The sequence below is a fragment of the Phalacrocorax carbo genome, chromosome Z (assembly GCF_963921805.1).
Source record: "Phalacrocorax carbo chromosome Z, bPhaCar2.1, whole genome shotgun sequence".
NCBI classification, from domain to species: domain Eukaryota; kingdom Metazoa; phylum Chordata; class Aves; order Suliformes; family Phalacrocoracidae; genus Phalacrocorax; species Phalacrocorax carbo.
In genome coordinates, this window is record NC_087548.1 from 30,459,448 (window position 1) to 30,479,476 (window position 20,029).

At 39.8% G+C, this 20,029-nt stretch overlaps 1 protein-coding gene across 1 annotated transcript in view; it reads right to left on the bottom strand.

Annotated features, from left to right (window-relative positions):
* The window catches only part of PGM5 (phosphoglucomutase 5), an 85,307-nt gene that overhangs the window by 21,867 nt on the left and 43,411 nt on the right, over positions 1 to 20,029 (bottom strand). The window contains exons 7-9 of the mRNA XM_064438062.1: positions 11,846 to 11,961; positions 2,700 to 2,835; positions 1,510 to 1,693 (exon numbers count right to left, since the gene is read on the bottom strand). Of these exons, the coding sequence (XP_064294132.1) occupies positions 1,510 to 1,693; positions 2,700 to 2,835; positions 11,846 to 11,961 (436 nt within the window). The remainder of the gene's footprint in view (positions 1 to 1,509; positions 1,694 to 2,699; positions 2,836 to 11,845; positions 11,962 to 20,029) is intronic.

The window sequence follows — 20,029 nt, forward strand, 5'->3', positions numbered from 1 at the left end:
GAGACATAACGCAGTTACATTGAATATAAATCTCTCCCCCCTACCTATTGGGAAGCAAAACTTTGAACAGGTTCCTGAAAACACAGCTGGAAAATACATGTGAAGCTCGTGACAGTCAGAAAGAGGCATCTGCATTTACATGAAGAGCAAACTGCTTGAGGAAAATGGCAGCAGTGAACTGTTGTTTCATTCACATGGATCAATGTCCTCTCTTATTTTATTGTGCTTGGAGAATCCCACTGAGGCTGCAGACACATGGAGCTACGAATATGTCCTTGCCAAAAGACAAACTGGTTGAACTGTACTCTCAATAAATACGTGCTTCTCCATATGAAAAGACATGCTTTCTGGTTTTATGGGCTCACTTTCAGAGTCCATCTGAAAACAGGCCAAGTCATGTTTCTCTGTTTGTGTTACATGTTGATATGGTTAGCAATTGTATTCCAATTTAGGACAAGAGCTTTGGATGAAAATTAAGGGAAAGAAAAGTGCACCAAAAATTCACAACCTGTTTTTTAAAAAGTACAAGGGCCACAAGTCTGCCGTGCCTGTAATTTTCCAGTGGACTTGGATATGACATTATCCTTGTATCTTGTTTCAGCAGTAATATGCGCAAAGAAAGTAGCTCAGCAGCAGGTGGGCTGCTTATATTTCCTGTATGCAAAGATGAATGGAAACTATAAAGACTCTGAGCAGAATGGCATGACAATAGTTTTAATGGCTTCTAATATCATTTGCTAGGGTCTGGTCAGGTCAAGTAATTTACAAACCAGAGAAACTAAGAAAATAAAAATAAAAAGCATAAAACCAGAACACATTTTAGTATGAGTCATAGCCCATAATCAGGATATTTGAATACACATTTACACCTGGCAAAAATACATGGTTAGTTTTGAGCACATCGTTAATTTCAAAACACTGAAGACTCGCTTTGAACTGCAGTTCTTGATAGCTAAGGAATCTCATTAAGACACAGCCCAGAATGAACACAGAACTGGTCATTTGGGCTAGAGAAGTCAGATGTGCCCACATACAGTACAATCCACCAAAGCCTTCTGCATGCTGTTGGCTACAACCGATATTGTGCCTTAATTATGCAACCAAGGGCAAGAAAATTTTAACTGTTTTTGTAATTTATATAGCAAGTAGAGATTTCAGATAGAAAGTAGGAAAAGGAAAGACTGCCTTTGTACATGACACTTCACATTGTTCAGGAAAAGGAACGCTCTCTATAGGTGCACTGTTGTCAACAGGGACTCCATCCCCCCTCCTACATTCTCTTTGACACTACTGCCTCCAGTTATGCGCAGCAAGTGCAAGCTAAAACAGAGGTAGATTATCTTATCTGGACCACGCTACTCTTAAGTAGGAAATGCAGTATCTATCAGAGCAAAGAAAACACCATCCTATAAATAAATGTAGAGGCTTGCCAGCTGAACGTTAGAAACAACACTGTCAGAGACAATATGACAGTTGCAAAACTTCGCCGCTCCATCACTACAGTCGTACCTGTCTTTTGGTCACAGTGCCATCCACAGGATCTATGTACTCAAAGCTGTCTGTTCTTTCCACACTGTAGATACTGTTACCCACAGCAAACTGCTGATGGCTGAACGATTTGTCAGTGATCAAAGCTTCCAGGTCTCTCATGATGAAATATGCTGTTCTGGGTTCCAGGGCTTCATAGTCAAACCTTGCACACACATAAAAAAAGTAGATCCAAGAAGTAAGTCCCCTACAGCCAAGAAAACAGTTCTGCTTTTACAGAACTCAATACACCCACAATTAGCAATTTACTGCTTACTTCAAAAATCAGGGGTGGACCACTGAATTACTGATTGCAAACTAAACCAGCACACACATGCAAGTCCTGCGCAATCTGACCACTGTGTGTGTGCACCACGGTTCTAGACTGGCCCCCTGACTCTGAGTCAACAGAAATCATTTAGAAAATGCAGAGTTTCTAAAGTAGCACAGAAAACATCATTGATACACAGCTAGCTTTCTGAGACTGAGGAAACAGCCAGTGCAGTGCTCAATAGCCAAATGAAATAGGGAAAACTTTGCTACAAGTTTTGAGGAACAGCTGTGTGCAAAAGAGCTTATGGATATGTGAGCTCCTCTGGATTAAGTCTATTCTGAGAGAAAGACAGAGACAGAAGCTAAGATGTACATGACAGAATTCACCCTTTTGAGACCTTAATAAAAATGAGTAAATGTTCAGATCTATGGAGGAGTTCTCCTGAATTAAAAGAAAGTATAGCTCCAATTCTCACTAAAACACTGTCACATGGAAGTAGATACAGAAACAAACGCAGGAGTAAATCTTGCTGGGATTTTAATTTTTTTTTAAAACACTGTGTAATGAGCTATGCCTACAGATTCCACAAGCAAATAACTCAAAATCTTTCTGCTATTCAATATCAGAAAATTCAACTACTCATGTACTGGAAGTGACATATACACGCTGCTCCTTCAGTAAGTAAATAACTGCTGCTGCTCATTTACTCATCAGAAAAAACCTGCCTACTGAACAGTGGCAATCTGTGGCAGATTTTCATTCTGTGAACACAGCAAATGCACACCTAAGGCAGCTGAGTACAGTTAAACAAGCCATTGTTGAAACAGAATTGGCCTATCAACTGCATAATTGTCATATCAACTGCACTGTTCCTGTGCTTTTATCTCATTTTTCTCACCTGCAGTAGTAGTGCCGGCCAAATTTTGTCCAGTGATCCCTGACAATCTCCTCCACACTCTGCTTTCGAGCTGCTAGGATTGAAAGCCAAACTAGCACAGCCCATAGTCCATCTTTCTCTCGAAGGTGATCAGACCCTAAAGAGACATACATAAAGCACATTATTTGGTATCACTGCAAATCAGAAAACAAGGTAAAGAGGCTGGGCAAATGTCTCATTTAACTCTGCATGTCACATAACAGTAATCAACAATACTAACCTCAGCAACTCTGACATCTTCCAGACGGACAACCAGAACTAATGTTTAAAAGGTGATTCATTTATTTATATATGACAAAGTCCATACTCCTAAGGTTAAATAAAAATATGTACAAGTATTTGAATAGAAATGGTAGTTTTAAGAAAGCATTTTTAGTCATGATTCCTGTTCACTGACATACAGGGTGTTTTCACACCTCTGGTACTGTTTTGAAGAACTGGGCTAGACATGCTACGCCCTGGCCATGAACCAGAATGTTCTGAGTTACGTGAGTCAAGTTCAACAGCATCTCCTATCTCTGCAGAAGTTCACCTGTCAGGCTGCAGAGAAAGAATTTTCCCATTCCATGAAAAATTAAGATTTCCAGAATGTTCGTGACCTCCTATCAGGACAAAAAACAAGATCCTGAAAAACATGTTTCTGGAAGAAAAAGCCCAAACCAGAGAATCGTACCTTTCCTGCTTTCTATATTTCTCCATACCTCTCAGTGGTAAAGATGTTTGGATGCTTAGATCTAAATCCTCTCCTAGGTTTGTATTTATGATGACAGAAACTGATCCAGCAACAGAGACTGTTTTCAAAGGTCAAAATTGTTGAATTCAAAATTCAGTTGTTCAAAAAGAATAATTTCAGAATACCCCACAGGATTTAGCACATACCCTAAGATACGGGAGGTACAAGTACAAGTCTATTATCTGAATTCAAAAGAGCACAGACTTGATCTTGCACTTCCCATGCCCAAAGCCAAAATACCAACTTGGAGTAACAGACTGCTCTGCAATAGACGTGTAATGTATCTTAAGCAGAAATATTTCTATGAAGCTAAGCTTTGCATGTTAAAACTGGAATGTATCAATCAGCAAAAAGTTTCAATAAAATCAGTATTTTCTAACAAAAAACTGTTTCATGGGAAGGTTCTTGGTCATCTCAGCAAATGCCCTCTCGTTTTGGATAACAGAACAAGTTTGCGGCAATATGTATCTAACCCAGATGACAGTAAAAGCACAAGGAAGCACACATGAGAATTAATGCAAAGTAAGATCCAAGACATCTGACACTCAGTAGATACTGATGACAAATACATAAGCTAACAGACTCAACAAACTTGAAGAGACATCAAATATTTGGCCATTGCCCCAGCATAATAATACTAGACTCGGCTGAAGTTTGTTAACTGCAACCTTATTTTCTGTCTGGTCACACATTATTGAAACCCTGCATCCAAAGCAAGAGCAGGAATCCACAGGTTTTGTTTCCTCCGTGAATTACCTCCTGATCAGGGAGGCAACCAGTTGAGACTATACGTGCCCTTAGAATTTACTTAACAAGATCCTCCAGAGAGTAATCTAAAAAGTCTTAGGTTGAAAACCTGTTTTATGAAGTATCTTCCTTCCTCAAACACAAAAATCCTGTGGCAGCAAGAGTGCTTTGCATTGCTGTGGTTTTACCTAACAGCCTGCACGGTCTACACAGTCATCTGCCAAAATGGCTGTGTTTTGCTACTGGCAGAGGACATGGTTCCTATAATATAAATTGATGCACTGAAGTTATTAATCCTGTGAAAAACTGTCAACAGAAAATTAAAGACATGTAAGGAAAACAGCAAGATGTGCATACAGCCACTGTGATTCCTAGAGTTCATTCCTGATGCCCATCTTCCAGTCACTGATGCTGCCCTGGACTTGCAATCCCTCTTCTTGGGAGAGAGCAACAGTCACAGTAGCAGCTGCTACTCACACACATTTGCTAAGAGCCCATTGTCCCAGGCCTGCCACAGCTCTGCCTCCCACTCAGTCTTCTTGTTACGTTCAGCCCTGGGCGTGTAGACCTTCAACACCCTGAATCTAACACTTAAGCAAGTCAACTACTACAGAGTTAACTAAAAGCAAATTACTATTTCAGCACAATCTTCGGGTTGTATAGGAATGATTACTGAAGACTTGTGAAGAGGAAAAAGACTTACCTGAAGATTATGTTTGTGCCTATGAGTTACATAATGCAGAAGACAAGGATATTGAATACTCTAGATGGATTTAAGAGCTGAGACAGATGGTAACATTCCTTTGCATTTCCACAGTAGCTGTGGTGATAGTAAGAATAATTCCTTTCTGCCACTTTTTATCTGCCTTGATCTGTAACCTGTGAGCTCTCTGCAACAAGGGCAGTCTCCTACTACAATGGCCAGAGCTATGGGCTGGTCCTCAAGGAGCTGCTGTAGGAAGCGCAACAGTTCACTCTGTTCCCTGCTCCAGAGTCCCCAGGGCTGTGAAAGCACGGAGCGCCAACTAATCAGAAGAAAAAGGGCAGGGCTCTTTATGAGGTCTCATAGCTTTATAAATAGCTTCAGATAAGAAAGGAAAACAAAAGTCCCTCCACAGAGGTCAGCCCTTCAGACAATCAGGTCCTCACATTTTTTACTCCCTCGTGATAATGCACTAGATCAGCTAAAGGATGCCTTGCACAGAAACACCAGCAATACAGCTTACAGGTAATAAAGTCAGATTACTCATAGGCAAAGCAGACGGCATGGTCATGATCCTTGTTATTGTAGCCGAGAGCCATTTCCCAGATAATGGTGCAGATTTATGCCCTTATCACCAAAGGAGAGAGCTAGAATAGAGCTGTCACATCCCACCAGCATCCATCATTCCTCTGGCAGCAGCAGGAAAAGTCATCAGGTCACCACAGGGGCTGGGGGCTCCCCAGGCACTGGAGGTTCCTCCAGAGTAGCAGGGCAGCACCCAGCAGCCAGGGACTATCCCACCACCCCAGCCAGGAGCAGGGCACCTGGGGGGCACCAGGGCAGCCTCAGCCCTGGGCATTGGGCACCTCCCTGGGGATGGGGGTGGGCTGAGGCCCAGCCAGGAAGTGGGACCATGGATAGGCTTGGGGGGCCCATGGCTGGGCAGGGCTGGGCTGTGGGCAGGGTGGGAGAGCCCCAGGGAGCTGGGCAGGGCCCTGATAACAGCAAGCTCACCCCACCACAGCTGCTCCTTTCCTTTTTAACCTGCTTGCCTCTCCTTTCAGCCATTCATCCTTAGCACTGAAAAAGTCAATTCACCTAAAAAGTCATCTCTTTTGCTGATATTACCATCAACTTAAACAGCTTAAGTGTCTCAATGGACACCAACAAGAAGTGGAGACATGGTATTGAGCTAAACGCCTCAGCAATTTGTTCTAATGTAAACGATCATTTACTCTCCTGTTGTGTAACACTCTGCAGGCTGCAGGCCAACAAATCATACAGTGAAAGGCACAGCATGCATTCAGCAAAATGGTCTATACATCATTACATCTGTGCAACAGTCTGAACCAAACACCAAAGAAGAGAAGAGTTTTAACAAACTCTTTTGAGTATGTTTCATTGAACCAAAGTGGTCCAGTGAAACATCGACAGAAGAATTTTTGGAAAGGTCTCTGTTGCACTCTGAGCCTTGTTCTGGCATGGCTTAAGCTCATAAATCTCTATGAAGAGGGATGAGTGTATACACATATCATTCTTCCGATCCATTTAGCAGCTTTAGCATATGCTGTGTCCTTGTGTGTCCTTCTGGAGGACATACAGATTGTTGCTTCTCTGAAAAGAGAAAGCTTTGGAAGAAAGTAATCCAGAGGCAAAAGTCTGGATGGAAAAGCTGGAAAAAAACCAACTGTTCCAGAATAAAAGTCACTGATTAAAAACGCTAGCCTGATACGGGTACAGGGACAATAAACCTGTGTGCCCAATAAGTGTCTCAGTTTGTTATTCTTAATAGGAGGAAAATTGACAAATGGGATTTCTCAGAACTTGTTTATTCCACCAGCATATCCATCACCTGGGTTACTATATGCACGTATGTTGTTCTATTTATTACCCTTAAAATCTATTACTGCAACTCTGTTAGCTAACTGCTTTTCACCTAATGTACCATTGTCTGTAGGTGTCTTTGCTCTCTCTCGCTTATTCCTACTGCCCAGATGACAAGGTAGAAACTCTAGGGAGGGAGCTCCTTCTGCTGCCTCAGTTCAGCTAACACCATATTTCTTCGCTTTATAGAGCCAGTATCTGTTGCGGTGGGTTTGCAGAGGCAGAGCTGTCTTGTGGAAAGGGATCAAGGAAAGGTGCTTTGCAACTATGGATTCCTGAGATTGCAATACTAACAGTCGTCCTGGCTTGCTGGGGGCTCTCAGCAGTCTCAGGTTAATTCTCAGTGACACTTTTAATCGAAACATCCAAGGCCCTAATGAATTCAGGACTCTCTTTGAAAAGCTGAAGCAGAAAGAGACAACAGAAAGGAAGAGTCAACAAAGATTTTTCTGACTATCCCATTACATTTAGTTTGCCATTGGTAAGGGAATATAATACCTGCAAGTACTTCAAAAACTTCTTTTTAAGTTAATTTGTCATATATTTCTCCAAATAACAGTAGCAAATGTTATTTTTTACTACTGCAACAGTCAATTTCTGTGGCCAGACTCAGAGTAGACAATCTGGGAAAAACTCTCAGAGGATGTTCCCATTCATAAGGAAGTACCCAGCTTAAACTGACATGAAGTCTTGAGAGGCAGTAGCCTGAGAAACAAAGTAAGATCATGAAAAAATGTTCATATTATGATTTTTCTGATATTGGAAAGCTGTTGGGCATGCAGGCTGTCTTTTACATGTCTAAATTATTCTGTATGTGTGATTTCCAATTCTGACAGAGACAGTGAGCCCTGAGGGTCATATGCTTGAGGAAAATTCAGTTGCTTTTCCCTAAATTCATTATATCTGTTTAGCATACTGCACTCTGCAAATGTGATTTTAAAACAAAAACCTGACTAAAGTGAGTATACAAACTCACCGTAAATAATTTTCTTTGCCTACACTTTGAGTCTTACAAATCTATCACCACATCAGCAATCTGAAACTTGATATTTTAGGCAAATGGAGATTTAGGGGAATTCTGATCTGTTCCTTTATTCAAGTTAATGAGATTCTTTTAGATTTGTAATACTGTAACAGACACCACCAAACAGCTCTTTTAAGGCTTTCATTCATTTCAGCAGCAGAACACTTTTTCATTCTCCACTAGTTCTTCTATATAATCTTGCAGGAGAAGGCAGCTGATGTTAATAGCATCTGGAAATTTGGAGATGAAGCATGCAAGTTTATGAAAGAAGTAGCAATTACTGAAGTGGCTTAAACTGCAGAAACATAAATCAGCCACACAGCTCTCTTAATCCTGATTAATAGTTTGCTGATGAAATTTAGAAACTAATTGCTGCTGCTGACGCCCTTCTCTGAACTGTGTCCTGGGCATTAGTCATAGAACCAGAAAGCTACTAACCTCATCTGACAAGCTCCCCACACTGCTACAAAAATGGAAGAAGTTTTTAAAGCTTTGGTTGAGCTCCAAGATCAGCTGCCAGAAAACAAGTCTGGGAAACATAGCCCTGTGGGATGTTTTCAAAATCTTTTGTCCTTTTATAGCAGAAAATTTGCTTTTATTTACTTGCCAGAGCAAAATCCCTTATGTTATAAAATCAGGGCTCTGTATTATTTGGAAATTCCAGCTGGGCTGGATTACCTGGGTACACGAGCAATCAGTCCGTCTCCAGTGCTGTTTGGTTAGTTTGACGATAGAATGTGAATCTGTGAAACCCCTTTCTCCTGCACAGAACAGCAAGTTTCCCACTCTGATCACCTATATGGTACATTTCTTTAAATATTCCATGCTGAAAGTTAAAGAAGTGCCAAGTTTCAGTTCCCTAAATAGATATGATTAAGGGAAAAGCTGTAAAATTGATTCAAATGCCCAATACTGGCAGAAACTTGTGAGGGTCATGCAGCTTGGGACATTACTAAAAGATTTGCAATAAGGTAAATATTTATTGCTAAAAAGAGCTCGCAATGTTAAAGTATTGGTCATCTACAGACTGAGTTTTACAAATAAACCTCCTGGCATATGAGATATTTTCAGACAGCTGCACTGAATTGAAAGATGATAAGGAAAGTGAGGCAGGGACAAAAACAAACCTGAGGCATCATAGTCATTGCATAATTGCACTGTAGGCACTGTCATGATTCATTTACACAGTAACTACACACACACTGAGGAATTTAAACCCAGTGCTCAAGTTGTCTGGATGCCCATGGGATTGAATCTTGAGGGTTCAGATTAGCTTTTAGAGGGCATTGGCTTAAATGGGAGGTCAGGAGGCTTTCTGAAGTGCTGCAGGTACAAAAAAGCTTGTCGGACCAGAATGTGCCAGGATGCACATATTGAATATTACTGTAGAGCAGCTCTCCGTGCTGGCCAGCAATATGTTGTTCAAGTACCCTTGGAACTCACAAGAGAAATAACTTATTAGGAATCTGAAGAATTAATGATAGGATAGGAGAACCAGATTAAGACAGGAACACAGAGAGTGCTAGGAATGCAGAGGCTCATCTGAGGTCAGGTGGCAGGAGCTGCAAAATGGAAAGAGAGGCTAGAGTACAAAATGCAATTGTTTTAGGACCCTACAGAAGGACACGAGCAAAGGAAACAAGTCAAATGTAAGAACATAGAGAAGTTAGAGGAATTATCTTGCCTACCCAGAAGAACATACAAACTCTAGAGGCCCCTCCTTGACCTCTAGAGGCCCCTCCTTGACCTCTGTGAGACACCTGTCCCTCTTTCCCGACTTCAACAACCACAACCATCTGATACTCAGAGTAATAAAGTTAGGCCAACACAGATTACAACACCCTGTTTCAGTAGATCAAGCCCTGAAACCACTTCTCTTGATTCCTACATAACTGATCTGCATGGCTGAAGTCCACCAATGCTTGGGACAGCCTGCTTAGCAGGACCTGAACATGCCTTTTCAATGTGCTAGGGAAATTTGATGTTTGGCTTTTTTATAACTGCACCATAAAATTTTAATAACAAGTCTCCTCAAAGGATACAAGGCTTCTACTAAGCAACCAAAGATTCTTCCCTTCTTCCTTAGACAGAAAGCATTTGCGAGAATTGTACTTAACGTCACCAGTTGAAGATGGTCTAGGAGCCTTACTTCCCAAGCAGAAACAGGCCTGAGGCAGTGGTTTGTCATGGCATATGGCACATAGGGGCCACCCCTGTTTGCTTTACATACCCCTCCAGATAAAACTACATGCAGTGGGAGATGCTGCACTCTGTGGCTAAGGTACCCAGATGTACTTCAGCCTCTGGGAACTCACCATCAAGCTCCTTTCAGTCAAAATCCACACTTCCCTTTCTTCAGCAAGATGATGAAGGCAGGACTTTTTTCCAAATCATTTCAGTGCTAATGAGGACATAATGATGTTTCAAGACACACCCAAGTTTCATGGAAGTATTTGGTTTTGGATGAGCAGGAGGAACTTCAATATTTAGAGGGAAGGGGTACAGAACTGGCTGGTGAAAAAGTATCAAAAAGCAGTTACAGTTGAAACTGTCCCCAGTCCAGACCTCTCAGGGGCAAATGAAGACACAGGTTACCAACACACCACAACAAATGGCAGTGGCTTCTGCAAGGTACAAGACCTTCCTGCCCACCTCTCTAAGTTAGAACTCACTGAATGACCTTGCAGAATACCCTTTGAAAATATCTATTCAAAAGTTACATTCAAGGCAATACTAATCTGTGCCAGTCACAGCAACTATAGCAAGGCATCCAGGTTGCTAATCATGGGACACTGGTTCCCACTCATAACAGAAAAAAAATAAACATTTGTTATTCATTTAAATTCTCTTACTTTTTACAGAGAGACACCCAGAGAAATCTAACGCATTTTTGGTTCTTCCATCACAGTCCATTCAGATACTTACAGACAGTTAATGACAGGCTAGCACATAAAGTGGCACATATATGACTTAAAGGTATCCTCATTTTAACAAAGAAGCATTCTGTTCTAATTGAACTTAACCAACAAACTTAATACTAGTCTCAACCCAATCCAGGCAAAATGAAATTTGTAACCAAGCTTTACTGCCTGATAAATCATTTTCTATAAGCTGTTTCCAATTAATTATACACCAAAATAAAGAACTCCATGGAACTCACATCAAAATATAGGATAAATTGTTAGGCAGGCAAATGGTTAAGTTATTCTGACATGTGCTCTTTCAAAAACACTTGTAACACAACCCTACTAATAAATAAAAAAGAAGGAAGAATTTCTGTGCTAGAATCCAGGGAAGAAAAAAAAAAAACCACAAACACTGAAATTTATTCACTTTTTCTCATAAACCAAAACCACATTTGTGCAGATTTACAGACTACATATTTTAATAGCTTGCTTTAATGCTTCCTGTCAGCACTGAATTCATGAGGGCTCAAATTTGTCTTTCATTCTGCATTCTATTGCTTGACTGGTAAGGGAAAATACTTAGGGAAAACACAGATGCTGACATGTAATCAGATTTCTTCCAATGATGATTTTATCTGAGTTTTGGTAATTGTGATGTTCTCAAAAGGGACGCCTGCAACAGGTTTGCTAAGACATACCATTAGACATACAACCCTCATACTTTGTACAGTGAATCACATTAGGAAATACTATGTGTTTTTTCCATGCAGGCAAAATGCTGTTGCTGTGAAAAGACTGTTACAGTGGAACCAGTGAGACCTTTCTGCATTATGTTCAAGTCAGAAGAGAGTGCCAGTCATCTCCAAAAGCTGTCTGGGCAGTGATAAGATTGCCTATGGCTTCTGAATGTCCATGTTCCACATTTTTCATACCTCAAGGTACTGGACAACAGAGTTGGAAGACGACCCTCAGGTGTGAAAAACTGACAGTTCTCTGTTCCAGCACAAGACAGTTAATTTGCTGATTCTTTTGGCTTTGACTTGAGGCACCCTGGAAAATTAAAATTTGTCATTAAAAGTCTGTGGAAATTTTTGATTACTTCTTACTTACCAGTGCCAAAGCTTTCCTCTCCACAAAGCGAGCAACGTCCAGAGTCCATGAGATTGGAAAAATATCTCCATCCTGCTGGTGTCTCATACACAGGAACCTTCATTACTTTAGCCACCCTAGAAAAGACACAATAAAACATCACACGATTAAGACAGTGCATTTTTTACATATGGCCTGAGATTACTTGAGGAATATTCTAGGTCTTGCTACATCTCCTTAAAGCCGGGATATAAATCAGAAAAAAAAAAAAAAGAAAAACCAACCAAAAAGCCACACACAAACCAAAACAGAATAGTTCAACAGTACAATATCCTTGTCTCAGAATCTCAGACCCAGAACGCAGGTATATTAATACACTAAGTGTAGTATTCTGGAAAATGTAGGACCTCAGCTCAACAGGCTATACCACTATCTTTCTCTTGCTACTGAGCAAGAAACAGTTATATCTACAGATACACAGTTTTGTTATACTAATCTTTTAATGAAAGTTAAAGCATCATGTTCACGCATCTTCCTTTAAAAAACACAGGTGGACAACACTGCTATGCTGGAAAGACATTTTTCCTTCTATTTATGTGTTCAAAGCCAAGACAATATAGGAATGCTTTCATGATGCAGCACCTCTTCTGAAAAAGCTTTCTCAGTCTCAACCTGAGTCTGAAATTACTGTCCCAGTCTCCTCTGACACACCTATATGAAATACTCCCACTAGCTGGCTGACCTGCCAGTATTTTCAAGAACCAAAATAAACCACCATATAAGCTGGATGTGCTTTCCCTTCCCCAGGTTGTTAACTGGAAATTATTCCTGTTATAAACTATAATGAAAAAATCCTTCCTTGGACTAAAAAGCAAGAGAGAAGGAAAAAATGAATCCTCAAAGTAACCCACTACAAAGCAGAATGGGATTTATGCAGAATGGATATTACCATTCTTCCTGTTTCTAATTATATTTGCCTGTTTTCACTGCGTGCCTAGGATTTTCAGAGGCAACTGGTTTTTAATACGAAAAACAAGACTTGAGATATAGTCAAGAAATCTGACTGACTAAAAAGGGCCGTACAATCTCCCTAGGATGCTGCAGCAATCACACCTAACAAATATTTCCTAAATTCCATCCCCCACAGAAGAATACTTGATGTGAGACAACTTAGGTAATTTTAACTGCAGTCAAGCCTAGGCAAAGCAGATCAATCAAAGTGGGATTCAAGGTGCTTAGCCCAATCCACCTAGACGTTACGTGAGAAAGCAAAAGCAGTCACTTCCCTGGTCAACAGAGAGACACCTACAGTCCATGACTTTGTCTTAAAGTAGGCACGTAAGGTAAATGGGATGAACTGTCCAAATACACAAATACTGACCCTTTCAAAAGGTGGTACATAAATGTACCTAAATGACAGTTCAGCCCTGAAGTATTCTCTCTGAAATCTTCAAATTGTTAATCAGCACTGGTATTTAGTCTCCAAATCTACTTTTTTCTAATTTAATAAATATCCATTGCTGTCTAAGACTCATCCTATTCAGCCTAGGTGTTCATTTTTGTACTTACATATTACATCTAAAAAGAGTGTGTTTTAAATGAGACAGAGTAAGAAATGCTGATACTTACTTGAAAAGAACTAAAGCGGTACCTGGAGAAAAAAATATTATCAAAATGTTTAATCCTAAACTCAGTTTTCATGTCTCTAGTTTGAAGGGAGAGGCAAGTGTATACCTCCTCATGTTTATACAGCACTAGCTATATTTTTGGCCCTTAGAAATGCTGCTGCATAGCGAGGTTATACAGTGCAGAGCTGAACAGGTTTCTGGCTGGCTCTGCAAAAAATCAGGAACATAAAAGGATTTAATCTCTATGTGACAGTAACTGCAGGCTGGGAACAGGACCATACTGCCAAAAACTAGAAAACAATCAACTAGAAAACAATAGCTAACATGCTGGAAGAGCAAAACCAATTCTCTTGAGGTAGCCTAACAATACAGCAGGAATATTTCTGCTTGCAGAAATGTTCCCATATCGTTGCACTGTTTCTGGAGAAGGAAATGCTCTCCCTTTCACTTTTCTGTATTCCTCTAATGTGGGGACAAACAGCCTTGGATGGACCTATCTTGACCAGCACCAAAGGCCTCCAGGGGCTGTAATGGTTTTCAAAGATTTCTATGCACTAGGCTAGCACTGAAAATACAGATGTCAAATCTGTTGGCATTGGTCTTACTACTTTGAAAGACTTACTAAGTCTTTCAAACAAACAAATAGAATATACATATAAACATATACATACAAAGTTCATAGTGAAATATGACAGATTGTTCCTTGCAATACTTTTTTGTTCTTAAGACTTTAACAGAGTAAGTAAGTAGAAGCACACTGAAAATTAAGCATCCACTTTTTTATTGCTATTTTATTGAGCAAAGGAATTATCACTGGAAGTCTCAATAAATGGATAGTGTGCCTTTATGCAACCTATAGAGATTTACACTGAATGATGACCCCAGGGAACATGAGTGGCGTTCCCACAGGAAGATGCAAAAAATTATCAAAGCTGCAGATGCAGAGAAATAACGTGCTGCATCAGATCAAACAAGTAACAATGCAAACTACAAGAAAATACCCTCAGGGGAAGGAAACTAATTTTCGGTAACTGGGAAATTGCCAGATCTTCAAAGTCAGGGAAAACAGGGATTAAATGTGGAACGGGGGAAGGATTTTTAACCCTCCCACATCTACATCTTACTAAACAAGAAATATGACTGGTACGACTTCAGTGCAGATAAAGTTAAAAAAAAAAAAAAGTCCCTTAATTCACTAAAACTTTTTCTTCACATTCAACAGCCTGCTTCCTTGTAGACAGAATGACAAAATCAGAGCTTTCAGTCACTGCTACACCAAATAGCCGTATTTAAAAAAAAAAAATCAAGTGGCAGCTGAGACAGAAGGGTAGCATCACTTGTGGACCAAAATTTGGAAATTAGTTTCTATGTACCACTGAAGATTTCCAGCACTACCTAATGCAGCATATGACTTCATGACAACCTTGAAAGATACTAGGGAAATATTTTATTCTGCTAGGCAAATAAATGCTTAGGATGAGGGTTTCTGGAACTTGTAATTCTGCAAGAACAATTGCTGGTGAGTCACGGTAAAGGTTTTTGGTCTATCTGTAAGAAATCACAGATCCATCAATTACAATCTATGATGTTTTTAGCAAAGTACCTTCACAAGAGAGTTTAAACAAGTCTATATATATATACACAGCTTTTTAAGTTTCTCTTCTTCCTGTACATTTACACTAGAGTCCCTAAATTTGGGAAGTTAGAAACGGAAAGTCAGGTAGTTAACATAAAGATTTTGCTGTTGATGTGAGACCTCTTGGTCAGACATGATACTACTTCTCTGAGAAAGTGAGTTCTGGAAGTAGTTTACAAAGAGTTTATATCTTGCAGAGGTCTCACTCATCAATTTTATATGTCCTTATATATACATATAATGCATCATCAACAAGATACTGATGCAGTGGTGCTCCTGTAAGGGCAATACTTCAGTCTCTCAGTTCTCTGGGTGAAGCCCTTACCTGTCAGAAGACCCGACTTGATGGATGGAATACAATTCCAAAAAATCACAATAAAAACTGGAAAAAAATATGCCACATGAATAGGTTTATTTTCCTAGTCTATTTGAAGTAAAGGTATTCTATTTATGTCTAACCACAGAGTTGATATACCTTTGTTTATATGTTCCATGAGTATGAACTCTGTAGAAGGAATACAACAAACCATGGACATTCTGGTTCTTGTCACCTCAGACATTTAATGGGGCTGACTTCAAACAGTATTCTTTCTTGCCTTGTTTCAGCATAAGTGCTCACTACATCAATGACATTACACAACAAAGTTTCTTCTGTCTGTGCATGGCACTAATTAGCGCTTGCTAGACTGGGAAATGGGGTATTTACACTTGGACCTAAACTGAAGGGCAATCACCTTAGTTATTCTGCCCATATCAGAGCTAAGGGTATTTACATTCCCAGTATGCCGAAATACTAATTAAGGAGAAAAAAAAACAACAAAGAAGAGTGGACTGTACTTTTTGCAATTATGCACATTATTTAACACTATATTTTCTGAATTTAAAAAAAGTAGGAGCAGCTGTTTCTAAATGGGGAGATAATGAAGTAAGGTAAAATAATATAAGTTATTGTAAGGTCATATAGTTAAATTTACCCTCCTACTGTACAACTTAACTATCATTTTTATTTTAAAGAGCTAGTCCCACATTACCTATACTGACCACCCACCTTCTACTAAAACATAAGGAGAACACATACAAAACAACCACAAGAAGCAGTCTGAGGTACTTTATTACTAGACAACAGAATTATTGGAGAGTTTAGTACCAGTGGAGAACTGTTAAGGCAATTCCTGAACTCTACAATAAGTCTCACCAAACCATGAGCTGGCTAGTTCATAATAAAGGAAATAACAATAATAATCTTCATAATGAAGATCAGAATTTTTGAAAATTTCCTGTCAGAAAAAAAATTAACAGCTAATTCTAAAATTGTCCCTGTAAGCCTTAACAGACTAATGTGGAAAACTTACCTGTTTTGCACTAGGCAACTGGTCTACTTATTGCACAGCTGCACATCTGAATATCCCAGATCTTCTTACTTATACTTCATAGCCATATGCATGTCACCTAACTAGGAAAACAGAGGGTACAGGACTCCTGATAGCTCAAATTACTTTCCTTGGAGTTACAGTAAAAGTATTATCCTCCTTAAACTGTGTAAAAAGATAACATTCCATTCAGGAAAAAAAATGTTATTTTATTTAAAAGGGTTAAAGGAATTGGAATATCTTTGTGATACCTTTCTTTCAGTTTTCCACCCAGTGAAGACAACAGACTATTTTTCACAGATGGGCTAATAAAGCAAATTCACCCTTGAGGGTATCTCCCAGTCACTTTGGTTTTGCAATAGCAAAACACCACTGACTTCTGCAGAATTACTCTGACTTACATTAATGAAAGTCAGAGGGAAGTTTGCTTCAACGTATTCTCTACAATGTCACAAAAAGTCCTGATGAATACACATCATTCAGATACAAAAAATGGCCTGCAGCAAGCTGACTTTCTTGTGCCCAGGGAAACTTTTATAACTTCTGAGAATAGATCAGTCAATCAAACAAACTTATCCTGCCAAAGCCATGACGCCTGTTCACCACAAAGATAAAGGTCACAACAGTGGGGGAAGGGATTTCTTTGACAGGTCTCATGAACCATCATAAATGACTGGCTAAAGTTTTGTATTGTAGGTGAAATGCCGGCTAGGATGAACTGCAGCATTGCCTTCGCTCTGGAGTCTTAACTTGGAGGAAGAAAAAGATATTAATGAAAGAATCACTAAGAAAGCAGCTATTGCATGTCCTTGTCTCTCTTGTTCACCACCACCTGCACGTATCAGCTGCACGTGTGAAAGATGCTCACAGACACCTGGGTGAGCACGCTTCAAAACACAGGCTGGTGTTTCATGGACACATTTTTTTGCAGTCCTACTCCCTTGTATAGAGCAAGTGCTGAGGGAGACAAGGTGCTGTAATTTAGAGAGCAATGAGCCTGCTTCTGCAGAAGGCTAAGCACTCTCAGGCCCTAACAAACAGGAACTGAAGGACGGCATGGAGGCCACTGAAAGACAATGTGTGTTAGCAGCATTTCATATGAGATCAAACCTCTGCAACAGTTTCTTTCAGAGTTACTGGCTATAGAATAAAAAGGTTTCACACTGGCTCTTCTAAATTGCTACTTAGCCACTGAAATAGACTGTGTTATCTAATCTCCAGCTGATAAAAGCCTCACTCAATTTAAGGCCTGAAGCATATTTTATTTTGAAGACAAGACTATGGTTTAACTGAAACTAAGAAAACAGTTTTTCTTCCAACTTCTGTAGTCTCTTCACACAAAGAACGAAAAATATCTCAAGTAAGGATATGCATCTGATTTATCAATAAAATAATTTATCTAGCTGAAATTAACAGTCTTCACACCATCTAACCTTGGCATACAAATGTGTTTTATTTGATATTTTACTGTCTGAGATGCTTCAAAATGTTTGTAACACTCTGGATGCTTCTGAGATCAAAACAACTGACTTATGTTTCCCTACATAAATTTTTCCACCCCTTTATTAGAGATCCTGCTTTTGCCATTCTCTAACCATATAGTACAGTCTTTGGCTTGATGGACTGACTTAAGTGTACTTGCAACCAGACCTAAAATTTCATGGGTTCATTCTTCTGGAGTACTAAGATGACATCCAGGATTGAATTCCTATCATGATGCCACAGTTTCTTTACCATCCCATCATTTGCATTAGTTATGCCATTCCCCCTCCAACATTCAAATTTCTTTTGCAAAGAATTTTTTTTTAACTTTATTCAAAATTTAGACACTATTCATTGTCCTTTTTAGTCACCAAGTCCCTATCCCGTTCTCACTGCATTATGTTTCCACTTGTTCTTTCTGTGGTCTCTTCTTGCCAATGCTGAAGAGCTCTTTAATACTTCATTTCTCAGCTTTGGATGTCTAGTTCAGCTCACCTTTGGTCAGTTCCCTCTTCATTCTTATTATTTCTCAAGATGCAGGTGCCATGAACTAAATGTTTTAACTTTTTCCTTCAGTCCCACCTATAAGTCTCTCCTTTTTAACTATGCAACTCCAACAGCCTGTGAGAAATTCACAGCAGTAGTAATGACAGCACCAGCACTGGCACCAACTATGATGTGAAATGGATGTTCTGCTTCTGGATGTTTTCACTCTGTCTGCACCGCCTTCCCTTAAAAGGCTTCAACTGCATATTGTGCAAGGAGCAGAACTAAAACAACAGGCACCCCCCCTTATATGGTCAAGTATTACAGTGTTACTCTTACCCAGTCTTTAATTTATTAAGCAAAAAGCAGTGGAATGCTAAGCCGTCACACAGATCACAGATAACCAGGACATATCACTAAGATAAGCTGTAAACTGCCATGGCTGGCAGAGAGGCTGTCAGGAGCACAAGGCAGAAAAAAAACTAGTAGACAAGTTCCTTTTATTTCTGCTTTCTATATGCTAAACATCACAGAGGAATAGCATAACAACAGAAATCAATAAGCAAAAAGCATCTGAAGATTCCTGAGCAAGAAAGGATCTCAAAACATCTGACTTTTTTGGTTTTGCTGCCTCCCCACCCCTCCAAAGTTTTAACCCTAAAATGCTTCTGCTGGTGGACTAAAGGTACACTGAATCAAGGGCTGATGTTCAGGAGTAGTTTCTATCTTGAAAATGGGTAACTTCAGGTGGATTTTTTGGCTGGCAATAGTTCTGAGGACATTTATGGATTACTAGTAGCTGCAGAACTCATCTCCTTGTTAAATTCTGTTCAGGACAATTTGAATTCCCTTGCTATCAATGGAGCCTCCTGGCACTCACGCAACGTAACTGCGGTGCTAACTAACTGTTCCAGTAGTCTCTCCTGCTCCTCGGTCTCACACTAGCCTTTCACTGTGTTTGAAATCTTTCAACAGCAAAATGTAAAAATGATCCCAGCAGAAAGGCAAAGTCCTATAAACACAACCTACCTTGCTCATGACTTGTAACACACAGCAACCACACATTGCTAGAAACTTAGTTGAGCTACACGGAACACATTCATGTTCAGCGCAATCACCACTATACGCCAAGGAGGTGAACTATTGTGTGGAAGATCAGCCCCTTGGCTTTAAATTCCTAAGACAAACAAATTTAAAACTTAGTGTCTCCCTTTGGACCCTTCAAGTTCATTGAACTACTTCTGTCTCCTGTAGGAGCAGACTTGTAAAGGCTTGCATGAGGACAAGGATAGCTAAAACGCTCATCAGGGAACTCGGGCTCCCAAATGTACACACAGTGGGGCCCTGCAGTTACTTACACTCCTTGTTGCCACCTACAGACTACGGTGTGAGCACACAGCTCAATGTTTCATACCACCAAGTCTTCCTGCAACAAAAGACTCGCAGTCAAATGTTACAAGCACTTTGTGCAACATACCAAAAAGACACCACTTTTTAAAGTACTTGAGGCACTTTACAAAATAATGGTAAACTAATTTGTGTCCCAATCCCAACAGGCAACTTTCTGATTCAATCCCAGGGGATAAAAGTAAATCAATCACAT